The sequence below is a fragment of the Grampus griseus genome, assembly GCF_964374135.1.
Source record: "Grampus griseus genome assembly, chromosome: 5".
NCBI classification, from domain to species: domain Eukaryota; kingdom Metazoa; phylum Chordata; class Mammalia; order Artiodactyla; family Delphinidae; genus Grampus; species Grampus griseus.
The window spans coordinates 105,186,236-105,198,869 of NC_138998.1; the positions used below are offsets into that span (position 1 = coordinate 105,186,236).

General features: G+C 37.7%; 1 protein-coding gene across 7 annotated transcripts in view; it reads right to left on the minus strand.

The window, feature by feature from the left end:
* The window catches only part of CADM2 (cell adhesion molecule 2), a 1,061,913-nt gene that overhangs the window by 122,041 nt on the left and 927,238 nt on the right, over positions 1-12,634 (minus strand). For all 7 annotated transcript variants that reach the window (XM_082654785.1, XM_082654783.1, XM_082654786.1 and 4 more), the window contains one exon: positions 3,374-3,544. In XM_082654785.1, coding sequence (XP_082510911.1) covers positions 3,374-3,544 — 171 coding nt within the window. The remainder of the gene's footprint in view (positions 1-3,373; positions 3,545-12,634) is intronic.

Here is a 12,634-nt window from a genome sequence, read left to right on the forward strand (position 1 = left end):
ATTTTCCATATTTGAAAGACATATTGATTAAATAAAAAGAAATAGGAAAGAAATGTTGCTATAGACTGAATGTTAATGTTTCCCCAAAGTTCATATGCTGAAACCTAATCCCCAATGTGATAATATTAGGAGGTAAGGACTTTGGAAGATCATAACTGGGATTAGTACCCTAACGAAGGAGATCGCAGAGACTCCTTAGCCCCTTCTGCTGCATGTGGACATAGAAGATGGCCAGCTATGAGCCAGAGTGAGGGTCCTCACCAGACACTGAATGTGCCTCCTCCTTGATCTTGAATTTTTGGCCCCCAAGACAGTGAGAAATAAATTTCTGTTGCTTATAAACCACCCAGTCTATGGTGTTTTTGTTATAGCAGCCTGAACCTGAGGCACAAGATAGATGGGCCCCAGGGTCAGCAGCTGGATTTTGTTCTCTGTGGACAGAAACTCCAAAATATCAATAGAAGGACAATCGAGAGAAGAGGCTGGGCCCTGCCCAGATAAAAGACCACATATTCCTCATACTCGAAATCAAGGAGACCTCCCCGACTACACATGTGCAGAAAGGCTCCCTGGAGGTCAAAAAGGGAGGAGGTGCCACCCATAGTAAGTGATGTCAACTACCCATAGGCCTCTTCGCTAGAATCCATCTTGGCTAAGAGATGCGCATGCACACAGGAGGACCCTGAGATATACCAAATACAGACGCAGAACTAGGCAAAGCAAGATGACTGGTCAAAGGAAACCCAGAAGAAACGCCCCATAAAAGTGATTCAAACTACCATGATGGCATGACTCTCTGAGTCCACCCATGTGTTCATCCACATGTACTGTACTCTTTTTCCTCCTAATAAATACTTTACTTGCTTCACTACTTTCCATCTCTGTGGAAATTCATTTCTACACAGCTGAAGGGCCAGGGCCTTGTCACTGGTCACTAGTCTCTGGTGGTCTGGTGGCTAGGATTCAGCGCTCTCACTGCCATTGACTGACCTCAATCTCTAGCCAGGAACCAAAATCCTGCTTCAAGCCACTGCAGGCCAAAGCCACCCGAGATCAAACCAACTAAGAAAGAAGACAGTTGATATTTATTGAAGGCTTACTGAATGCCATAAACTTGTCTAGTTTGGACCTCACAGAAATTAATTCTCTAGTTTATAATCAAAGCTCAAGCAGTTTCAGTAATTGTTGCAAGGTCTCACTGCAAATAAATGTTGAAATTTGGAAATAATCTCAGTTTGGGCTCTAAAATATGTTTGTCTTCAAATTTGCCTCAATAAGAACAGGAAGGAAATTAATGAAACTAATCTAATATAATTGAAAGTATTCTTAAAATTTTAATAATTTAATAACTACTAAACTAAGAATAATTAAAATATAACAAATAATTAAAAAATAATGATCTGATTGATATTTTCTCTATTAAAAAGTAAAAAGAAAAGAATGGTACTCCTGGTACTTCTCTGATCTTTTCTCATGATACTCTCTACTTTCCACTCTACCCTGGTCTCACTGATACCCTTTCTGCTTCTAGAAACATAAAAATAACACACATGTTCCTATCTCAGGGCCTTTGTACTTGTTCTTCCCAGTGAATTGTATGTACATATTTTGTTCGAATATTTAAACATATTAATTTAGTTAAAATATTATTTATTTAAATATATTTATATATAATGTAATATATTAAAGTATAAGTAATGTATTGTATAATATATTCATATAAATATAACATAATATATTTAAATGATATATTATGTAATATTATTATATAGTATGTAATGATATAATTTAATGTGATACTATATGTGATAAAATATATATTTATATATAAATGCATTATATATATATGTTAATACACACACACACATTCACTATGCTTGACTTCCATTCTAACTTCACTCCTTATCACCGCCCTGCTTTATTTTTTTCCTACAGACTTAATACATAGCATGCTATATGTTGTATTTATTTATTTATTTATTTATTGCGGTATGCGGGCCTCTCACTGTTGTGGCCTCTCCCGTTGCGGAGCACAGGCTCCAGATGCGCAGGCTCAGCGGCCATGGCTCACGGGCCCAGTCGCTCCGCGGCATGTGGGATCTTCCCGGACTCTCAACCACTGCGCCACCAGGGAAGCCCCTATATGTTGTATTTATTAATTTTGATTTTCAGTCACTCCCACCTAGAATGGATATTATAAGCGAACTGGAGTTTGTTGCTTTGGTCGTAGTGGTGATTTTGACACTTGGAGACAATCTCAGTTTGTTTTGTTAAAGTTGTCCTTTTTTGGTCACCTCTGTAACCCCAGTGCCCAAAAGAATGCCTGTTTCATAGTAGGTACTCAATACATTCTTGTTGAACAAATAAATGAAAACAGACTACAATGAGGCATATTAGAAGACTAATATGTAGAGTTAACATTTTAAGGTTCAATGTAATTTCGCATCACACACACAAATATAAACTTGAACTATAATTTATCACAGATAACAAACTCAACAAAAAAATCTCTAATATTGGAAAAAGACAAGTAATAGGATTCAGAAATAAAATTCTTTGTACTCTACTCTTTTCAACTTTGTTACATATTTCAATTCATTCATTTTCATTTTGATAAATATTTATAGATCACCTGCTATATCCCAAGGACATTGCTAAATACGAAAGCGTCATGATTATAAGTCGACCATTTGCTAGTTGTGTGAACTTGGCCAAGTGACTCAACCACTATAATCTTCAGTGTTCTTATCCATAAATTGCAAGTAAAGAGAGCAGTAACTATTCATCAGGCTATTATGCTGATGCCCTAACATGAGATAACATGAGTTGAGATAATGCCAGCAAAGCATTCAGCACTGCCCGGGCTCACTGGAGTCATCCAATTTATGTTCTCATCAATTGTGAACAATAATGATGTTGATAAAGAAAACATAACAGATATGCCCCAGTGTTCATAAAGACTTAGCATATTTTAAAAAATAGAAAAAAAATAGTATAATTTTAAAAGAACAGATGGTAAGCCACGTTTGCATATAATAACATTACATTTAGAAAGTTCATCAAGGCTTTTTCAGATTTCCACTTCTCACTGATTCTGCCAGAATTACTGCTCTTCCTGCCCAAAATTTGGAAGATAATTAGGAGTTTTAACCTTCTGATATCTTCTTTCTTTTTCTTCCTTGTCAAGAATGATAATCAAGCAAGGACTCCTTTCCTTTGAATGTGATTAATACTAATGAGGTCAGTTTTACTTCATTTGGCTATAGATTTTGCTGCACATTTTCTGTAACTTCAGAAAATTTTTGAAATGATTTTAAATGTAGATGCAGAGATTTGGCGTCAAATAAAGAGTTATGGAGTAGCGTTTACTTACAGTGTATTTCTAGCACCTGCATGGCCACCTGAGGGGTGGCATTGAGAGATTCATGGTCTACTCTGCAGATGACCGCCACGCCATCGTCGCTTCGGTCCACTCGGAAGTCCAGTGTGCTGCTGACCGTGAAAGTCTTGCGATTTGCATCTTCTTCCTTTAAATATTTTACATCTGAAAATAAAATATAAAATTTTAAATTCTGTGAAGTTCTCTTTCAAAATGTAACAGATTTCATTTACTCGAGACACACTGGAAGCCTCTTCTCCCGATCTTTACACAATTTTAAAAAGTAAATATTTGTTAGTTTCACATTTAATCCATTTCGTTTTGAGTAAACAGAAATAAAACTACTTCAGAAATACATTTTAAAAGTTAAATACAGAAATAAAAGGGCAGGTCACAGCACTTTTTTTTTTTTATACTCCATTTGAAAAATCAGGCCATTTTACAATATTAATCTCTTTTCTTTAGATTTAAGTTTTATTAAAAGATAATCTTAATTCTCTGAACCACAAGCACAATTGAGAAGAGCAATTTCACAACAATCTGGGTATGCCTAAAAGGAAGCACAGTGTGTTTGAGCTATGATTTTAACATGAACACTGTGAGGTGAACATAATTGCTAAAGAATACCTAAGATGAGAAAGTTGTCATCTTTGGTAAAGAAGGAGAACAGTCATGTGAACATTTTGAATATTTAAATATCTATCTACCTATCTATATATATTTTCAATGAAATTTCTATTGAGAAAAATGCTCTTCACTTAGCTGAAGAATTCATTTCAGCCTGAATGAGAATACTTTCCTCAAGATGTGAATTCACTTATCAATACTTAAACTTACTGTGCATTATTCAGATTCATCATTGAATGATGCACTTAGGGATTATTTGTTCTCTGTGGAAAAGGGATTTAATAATATTTTCATTTAATTTGAAATTTCTCAAGTCTAAAGTAGCTGATGAGAAGAGGGCAATTTTAATGGCTTAGAAATCAATATAACAGACTAAGGTTAAGATATCTTTTAACAAGATCTTAAATATAGTTGAGGGAGAAAGCTGTTCGAATTCTTAGCATTTCATTTCAAATGAAAAATGATACTTTTTATGAAAAGACTTCTTTTGCATAATATGCATAAAATATTTGATTCTAGCATGTATTAAATATTTTGAAAATATTTATAAATATATCAATTATAAGAAATTAATGTAAGTTCAGCTTCTCCATTGTGCTCTATGCAAAGATTTCACTTGGAAAATAATATCAAATCTTATGTATTTGATGGGTAGATATTTGCATGGTCCACTGCATTTTACTTATTTCCAGAGAAGAATGTCTTTACCTTATTGATTTTAAAAATAAATATTAGTAAAGTATAAAACTAGATAAATGTCACACGTCTTATTTTGAAACTATATGTTTATGACTGTGTTCAGAAATTAGGAAAATAATTATCTAATTAAGATTTTTACCACAAAAAGATTTATGTAATTTAGGCTGTTTTGACACTAAGAAAAAATTCTAACATTTGGAAAGGTGGGAAAGAATATAAAATTCTCAACTCCATCTTTTAACTATAAATTAATCATACAGGATACAGGGCTTTCCATTAACATGTGTCTTATGAAATATCTCATTTTTGTTAACTAAAGTCATTTATGAGATTTTTGCATTTGAAAATTAGATTCAACTTCAGTTAAAAAAATATTAGAGAAAAAGATGAAATGATCTCTTTTCAGTCAAAATATGTCAGGATAGGGAGAGGGGGAAGATGGCGGAAGAGTAAGACAAGGAGATCACCTTCCTCCCCACAGATACACTAGAAATACATCTACACATGGAACAACTCCCACAGAACACCTACTAAACGCTGGCAGAAGAATTCAGACCTCCCAAAAGGCAAGAAACTCCCCACGTACCTGGGTAGGGCAAAAGAAAAAAGAATAAAGAGCCAAAAGAATAGGGATGGGACCTGCACCAGTGGGAGGGAGCTGTGAAGGAGGAAAGGTTTCCACACACTAGGAAACCCCTTCGCGGCCGGAGACTGCGGGTGGCGGAGGGGGAAAGCTTCGGAGCCACGGAGGAGAGCACAGCAACAGGGGTGCAGAGGGCAAAGTGGAGAGATTCCCGAACAGAGGATCAGGTGCCAACCAGCACTCACCAGCCCGAGAGGCTTGTCTGCTCACCCGCCGGGGCGGGCAGGGCTGGGAGCTGAGGGTCACGCTTCAGAGGTCGGATCCCAGGGAGAGGACTGGGGTTGGTGGCGTGAACACAGCCTGAAGGTGTTAGTGCACCACGGCTACCCAGGAGGGAGTCCGGGGAAAAGTCTGGAGCTGCCGAAGAGGCAAGAGACTTTTTCTTCCCTCTTTGTTTCCTAGTGCGCCACGGAACGGGATTAATAGCACCGCTTAAAGGAGCTCCAGAGGCAGGCGCAAGCCGCGGCTAACAGCGCGGACCCCAGAGACGTGCATGAGACGCTAAGGCTGCTGCTGCAGCCACCAAGAAGCCTGTGTGCGAGCACAGGTCACTCTCCACACCTACCTTCCGGGGAGCCTGTGCAGCCCGCCACTGCCAGGGTCCCGGAATCCAGGGACAACTTCCCCGGGAGAATGGACGGTGCACCTCAGGCTGGTGCAACATCACGCTGGCCTCTGCCGCTGCAGGCTCACCCTGCACTCCGTACCCCTCCCTCCCGCCGACCTGAGTGAGCCAGAGCCCCAGAATCAGCGGCTCCTTTAACCCCGTCCCGTCTGAGCGAAGAACAGACACCCTCCGGCGACCTACACGCAGAGGCGGGGCCAAATCCAAAGCTGAGCCCCTGGGAGCTGTGAGAACAAAGAAGAGAAAAGAAAATCCCTCCCAGCAGCCTCAGAAGCAGCAGATTAAAGCTCCACAATCAACATGATGTACCCTGCATCAGTGGAATACCTGAATAGACAACGAATCATCCCAAATTCGGGAGGTGGACTCTGAGAGCAAGATTTATGATTTTTTCCCCTTTTCCTCTTTTTGTGAGTGTGTATGTGTATGCTTCTGTGTGAGATTTTGTCTGTATAGCTTTGCTTTCCCCATTTGTCCTAAGGTTCTATCCATCAGTTTTTTTTTTTTTTTTACTTTAAAAAAAATTTTGTTAATAATTATTTTTCATTTTAATAACTTTATTTTATTGTATCTTATTTTATTTTATCCTCTTTCTTTCTTCCTTCCTTCCTTTCTTCCTTCCTTCCTTCCTCTCTCTCTACCTCTCTCTTTCTTTCTTTCTTTCTCTTTCTCTCTCCCTCTCTCTCTCTTTCTCTCTCTCTCTCTCTCTCTCTCTCTCTCTTTCTTTTCTTTCTACTTTTTCTCCCTTTTATTCTGAGCTGTGGGGATGAAAGGCTCTTGGTGCTGCAACCAGGGGTCAGTGCTGTGCCTCTGAGGTCAGAGAGCCAACTTCAGGACACTGGCCCACAAGAGAACTCCCAGCTCCACGTAATATCAAAAGGCGAAAATCTCCCAGAGATATCCACCTCAACACCAACACCCAGCTTCACTCAATGACCAGCAAGCTACAGTGCTGGACACCCTATGCCAAACAACTAGCAAGACAGGAACACAACCCCACCCATTAGCAGAGAGGCTGCTTAAAATCATAATAAGTCCACAGATACCCCAAAACACACCACCAGACATGGACCTGCCCACCAGAAAGACAAGATCCAGCCTCATCCACCAGAACACAGGCACTAGTCCCCTCCACCAGGAAGCCTACACAACCCACTGAAACAACTTTAGCCACTGGGGACAGACACCAAAAAGAACGGGAAATACGAACCTGCAGCCTGCAAATTGGGGACCCCAAACATAATAAGATAAGCAAAATGAGAAGACAGAAAAACACACAGCAAATGAAGGAGCAAGATAAAAACCCACCAGACCTAACAAATGAACAGGAAATACGCAGTCTACCTGAAAAAGAATTCAGAATAATGATAGTAGAGATGATCCAAAATCTTGGAAATAGAATAGAGAAAATGCAAGAAACATTTAACAAGGACCTAGAAGATCTAAAGATGAAACAAGCAATGATGAGCAACACAATAAATGAAATTTAAAATACTCTAGAAGGGATCAATAGCAGAATAACTGAGACAGAAGAATGGTAAGTGACCTGGAAGATAATATAGTGGAAATAACTACTGCAGAGCAGAATAAAGAAAAAAGAATGAAAAGAACTGAGGACAGTCTCAGAGACCTCTGGGACAACATTAAATGGACCAACATTCAAATTATAGGGGTTCCAGAAGAAGAAGAGAAAAAGAAAGGGACTGAGAAAATATTTGAAGAGATTATAGTTGAAAACTTCCCTAATATGGGAAAGGAACTGGTTAATCAAGTCCAGGAAGCACAGAGAGTCCCATACAGGAAAAATCCAAGGAGAAACACGCCAAGACACATATTAATCAAACTGTCAAAAATTAAATACAAAGAAAACATATTAAAAGCAGAAAGAGAAAAACAACAAATAACACACAAGGGAATCCGCATAAGGTTAACAGCTGATCTTTCAGCAGAAACTCTGCAAGACAGAAGGGCCTGGCAGGACATATTTAAAGTGATGAAGGAGAAAAACCTACAACCAAGATTACTCTACCCAGCAATGATCTCATTCAGATTTGATGGAGAAATTAAAGGCTTTATAGACAAGGAAAAGCTGAGAGACTTCAGCACCACCAAACCAGCTTTACAACAAATGCTAAAGGATCTTCTCTAGGCAAGAAACACAAGAGAAGGAAAAGATCTAAAATTACAAACCCAAAACAATTAAGAAAATTGGAATAGGAACATACATATCGATAATTACCTTAAATGTAAATGGATTAAATGCTCCCACCAAAAGACACAGACTGGCTGAATGGATACAAAAACAAGACCCATATATATGCTGTCTACAAGAGACCCACTTCAGACCTGGAGACACATGCAGACTGAAAGTGAGGGGATGGAAAAAGATATTCCATGCAAATGGAAACCAAAAGAAAGCTGGAGTAGCAATTCTCATATCAGACAAAATAGACTTTAAAATAAAACTATTACAAGAGACAAAGAAGGACACTACATAATGATCAAGGGATTGATCCAAGAAGAAGTTATAATAATAGTAAATATTTATGCACCCAACCTAGGAGCACCTCAATACATAAGGCAAATAATAACAGCCATAAAAGGGGAAATCGACAGTAACACATTCATAGTAGGGGACTTTAACACCCCACTTTCACCAATGGACAGATCATCCAAAATGAAAATAAATAAGGAAACACAAGCGTTAAATGATACATTAAACAAGATGGACTTAATTGGTATTTATAGGACCTTCCATCCAAAAACAACAGAATACACATTCTTCTCAAGTGCTTATGGAACATTCTCCAGGACAGATCACATCTTGGGTCACAAATCAAGACTTGGTAAATTTAAGAAAATTGAAATTGTATCAGGTATCTTTTCCGACCACAACGTTATGAGACTAGATATCAATTACAGGAAAAGATCTGTAAAAAATACAAACACATGGAGGCTAAACAATATACTATTAGTAACGAAGTGATCACTGAAGAAATCAAAGAGGAAATCAAAAAATATGTAGAAACAAAGGACAATGGAGACACGACGACCCAAAACCTATGGGATGGAGCAAAAGCAGTTCTAAGAGGGAAGTTTATAGCAATACAATCCTACCTTAAGAAACAGGAAACATTTCGAATAAACAACCTAACATTGCACCTAAAGCAATTAGAGAAAGAAGAACAAAAAAACCCCAAAGCTAGCAGAAGGAAATAAATCATAAAAATCAGATCAGATATAAATGAAAAAGAAATGAAGGAAACAATAGCAAAGATCAATAAAACTAAAAGCTGGTTCTTTGAGAATATAAACAAAATTGATAAACCGTAAGCCAGACTCATCAAGAAAAAAAGGGAGAAGACTCAAATCAATAGAATTAGAAATGAAAAAGGACAAGTAACAACTGACACTGCAGAAATACAAAAGATCATGAGAGATTACTATAAGCAACTCTATGCTAATAAAATGGACAACCTGGAAGAAATGGACAAATTCTTAGAAATACACAACCTGCCAAGACTGAAGCAGGAAGAAATAGAAAATATGAACAGGCCAATCACAAGCACTGAAATTGAAACTGTGATTAAAAATCTTCCAACAAGCAAAAGCCCAGCACCAGATGGCTTCACAGGCAAACTCTATCAAACATTTAGAGAAGAGCTAACACCTATCCTTCGCAAACTCTTCCAAAATATAGCAGAGGGAGGAACACCCCCAAACTCATTCTACGAGGCCACCATCACCCTGATTCCAAAACCAGACAAGGATTTCACAAAGAAAGAAAACTATAGGCCAATATCACTGATGAACATAGATGCAAAAATCCTCAACAAAATACTAGCAAACAGAATCCAACAGCACATTTAAAGGATCATACAACATGATCAAGTGGGGTTTATTCCAGGAATGCAAGGATTCTTCAATATATGCAAATCAATCAATGTGATAAACCATATTAACAAATTGAAGGAGAAAAACCATATGGTCATCTCAATAGATGCAGAAAAAGCTTTCGACAAAATGCAACACCCATTTATGATAAAAACCCTGCAGAAAGTAGGCATAGAGGGAACTTTCCTCAACATAATAAAGGCCATATATGACAAACCCACAGCCAACATTGTCCTCAATGGTGAAAAACTGAAACCATTTCCATTAAGATCAGGAACAAGACAAGGTTGCCCACTCTCACCACTCTTACTCAACATAGTTTTGGAAGTTTTAGCCACAGAAATCACAGAAGAAAAATAAAAGGAATACAAATCGGAAAAGAAGAAGTAAAGCTGTCACTGTTTGCAGATGACATGATACTATACATAGAGAATCCTAAAGATGCTACCAGAAAACCACTAGAGCTAATCAATGAATTTGGTAAAGTAGCAGGATACAAAATGAATGCACAGAAATGTCTGGCATTCCTATACACTAATGATGAAAAATCTGAAAGTGAAATCAAGAAAACACTCCCATTTACCACTGCAACAAAAAGAATAAAATATCTAGGAATAAACCTATCTAAGGAGACAAAAGACCTGTATGCAGAAAATTATAAGACACTGATGAGAGAAATTAAAAATGATACAAATAGATGGAGAGATATACCATGTTCTTGCATTGGAAGAATCAACATTGTGAAAATGACTCTACTACCCAAAGCAATCTACAAATTCAATGCAATCCCTATCAAACTACCACTGGCATTTTTCACAGAACTAGAACAAAATATTTCACAATTTCTATGGAAACACAAAAGACCCCGAATAGCCAAAGCAATCTTGAGAACGGAAAATGGAGCTGGAGGAATCAGGCTCCCTGACTTCAGACTATACTACAAAGCTACAGTAATCAAGACAGTATGGTACTGGCACAAAAAGAGAATGATAGATCAATGGAACAGGATAGAAAGCCCAGAGCCCACATAGAAAGCCCACATATGGACACCTTATCTTTGATAAAGGTGGCAGGAATGTACAGTGGAGAAAGGACAGCCTCTTCAATAAGTGGTGCTGGGAAAACTGGACAGGTACATGTAAAAGAATGAGATTAGAACACTCCTTAACACCATACACAAAAATAAACTCAAAATGGATTAAAGACCTAAATGTAAGGCCAGAAACTATCAAACTCTTAGAAGAAAACAAAGGTCAAACACTCTATGACATAAATCACAGCAAGATCCTTTTTGATCCACCTCCTAGAGAAATGGAAATAAAACCAAAAATAAACAAATGGGACCTAATGAAACTTCAAAGCTTTTGCACAGCAAAGGAAACCATAAACAAGACGAAAAGACAACCCTCAGAATGGGAGAAAATATTTGCAAATGAAGCAACTGACAAAGGATTAATCTCCAAAATTTACAAGCAGCTCATGCAGCTCAGTAACAAAAGTACAAACAACCCAATCCAAAAATGGGCAGAAGACCTAGATAGAGATTTCTCCAAAGATATACAGACTGCCAACAAACACATGAAAGCATGCTCAACATCATTAATCATTAGAGAAATGCAAATCAAAACTACAATGAGATATCATCTCACACCGGTCAGAATGGCCATCATCCACAAATCTAGAAACAATAAATGTTGGAGAGGGTGTGGAGAAAAGGGAACACTCTTGCACTGCTGGTGGGAATGTGAATTGGTACAGCCACTATGGAGAACAGTATGGAGGTTCCTTAAAAAACTACAAATAGAACTACCATATGACCCAGCAATCCCACTACTGGGCATATACCCTGTGAAAACCATAATGCAGAAAGAGTCATGTAGCAAAATGTTCATTGCAGCTCTGTTTACAATAGCCAGGAGATGGATGCAAACTAAGTGTCCATCATTGGATGAATGGATAAAGAAGATGTGGCACATATATACAATGGAATATTACTCAGCCATAAAAAGAAACGAAATTGAGTTATTTGTAGTGAGGTGGGTGGACCTAGAGTCTGTCATACAGAATGAAATCAGAAAGAGAAAGACAAATACCATATACTAACGTATATATGGAATCTAAGAAAAGAAAAATGTCATATAAGAAAAAAAAAAGTCATGAAGAACCTAGGGGTAAGACAGGAATAAAGACACAGACCTACTAGAGAATGGACTTGAGGATATGGGGAGGGGGAAGGGTAAGCTGTGACAAAGTGAGAGAGTGGCATGGACATATATACACTACCACACGTAAAATAGATAGCTAGTGGGAAGCAGCCGCATAGCACAGGGAGATCAGCTCAGTGCTTTGTGACCACCTTGAGGGGTGGGATAGGGAGGGTGGGAGGGAGGAAGATGCAAGAGGGAAGAGATATGGGAACATATGTATATGTATAACTGATTCACTTTGTTATAAAGCAGAAACTAACACACCATTGTAAACCAATTATACTCCAATAAAGATGTAAAAAAAAAATTTTTTTTAAATCACAGCTCCACCATCTGTGTTGTTCCAGGACAGGGGATGCTACAAGGTCAAGTGACAAAAAAAAAAAAAAAAAAAAAAAAAAAAAAAGTCAGGATAATATAGATGAATTTATATTTCTTTGCTATATTAAAAAAAAAATGAGGCTCTCTTACTTTTCAATGTCTCATATATTTATACAAAATGTTTCCTCATTTTTATAGTTTATATCCTTTCCTATAAATCTATGTCCAGTGTTTTCTTA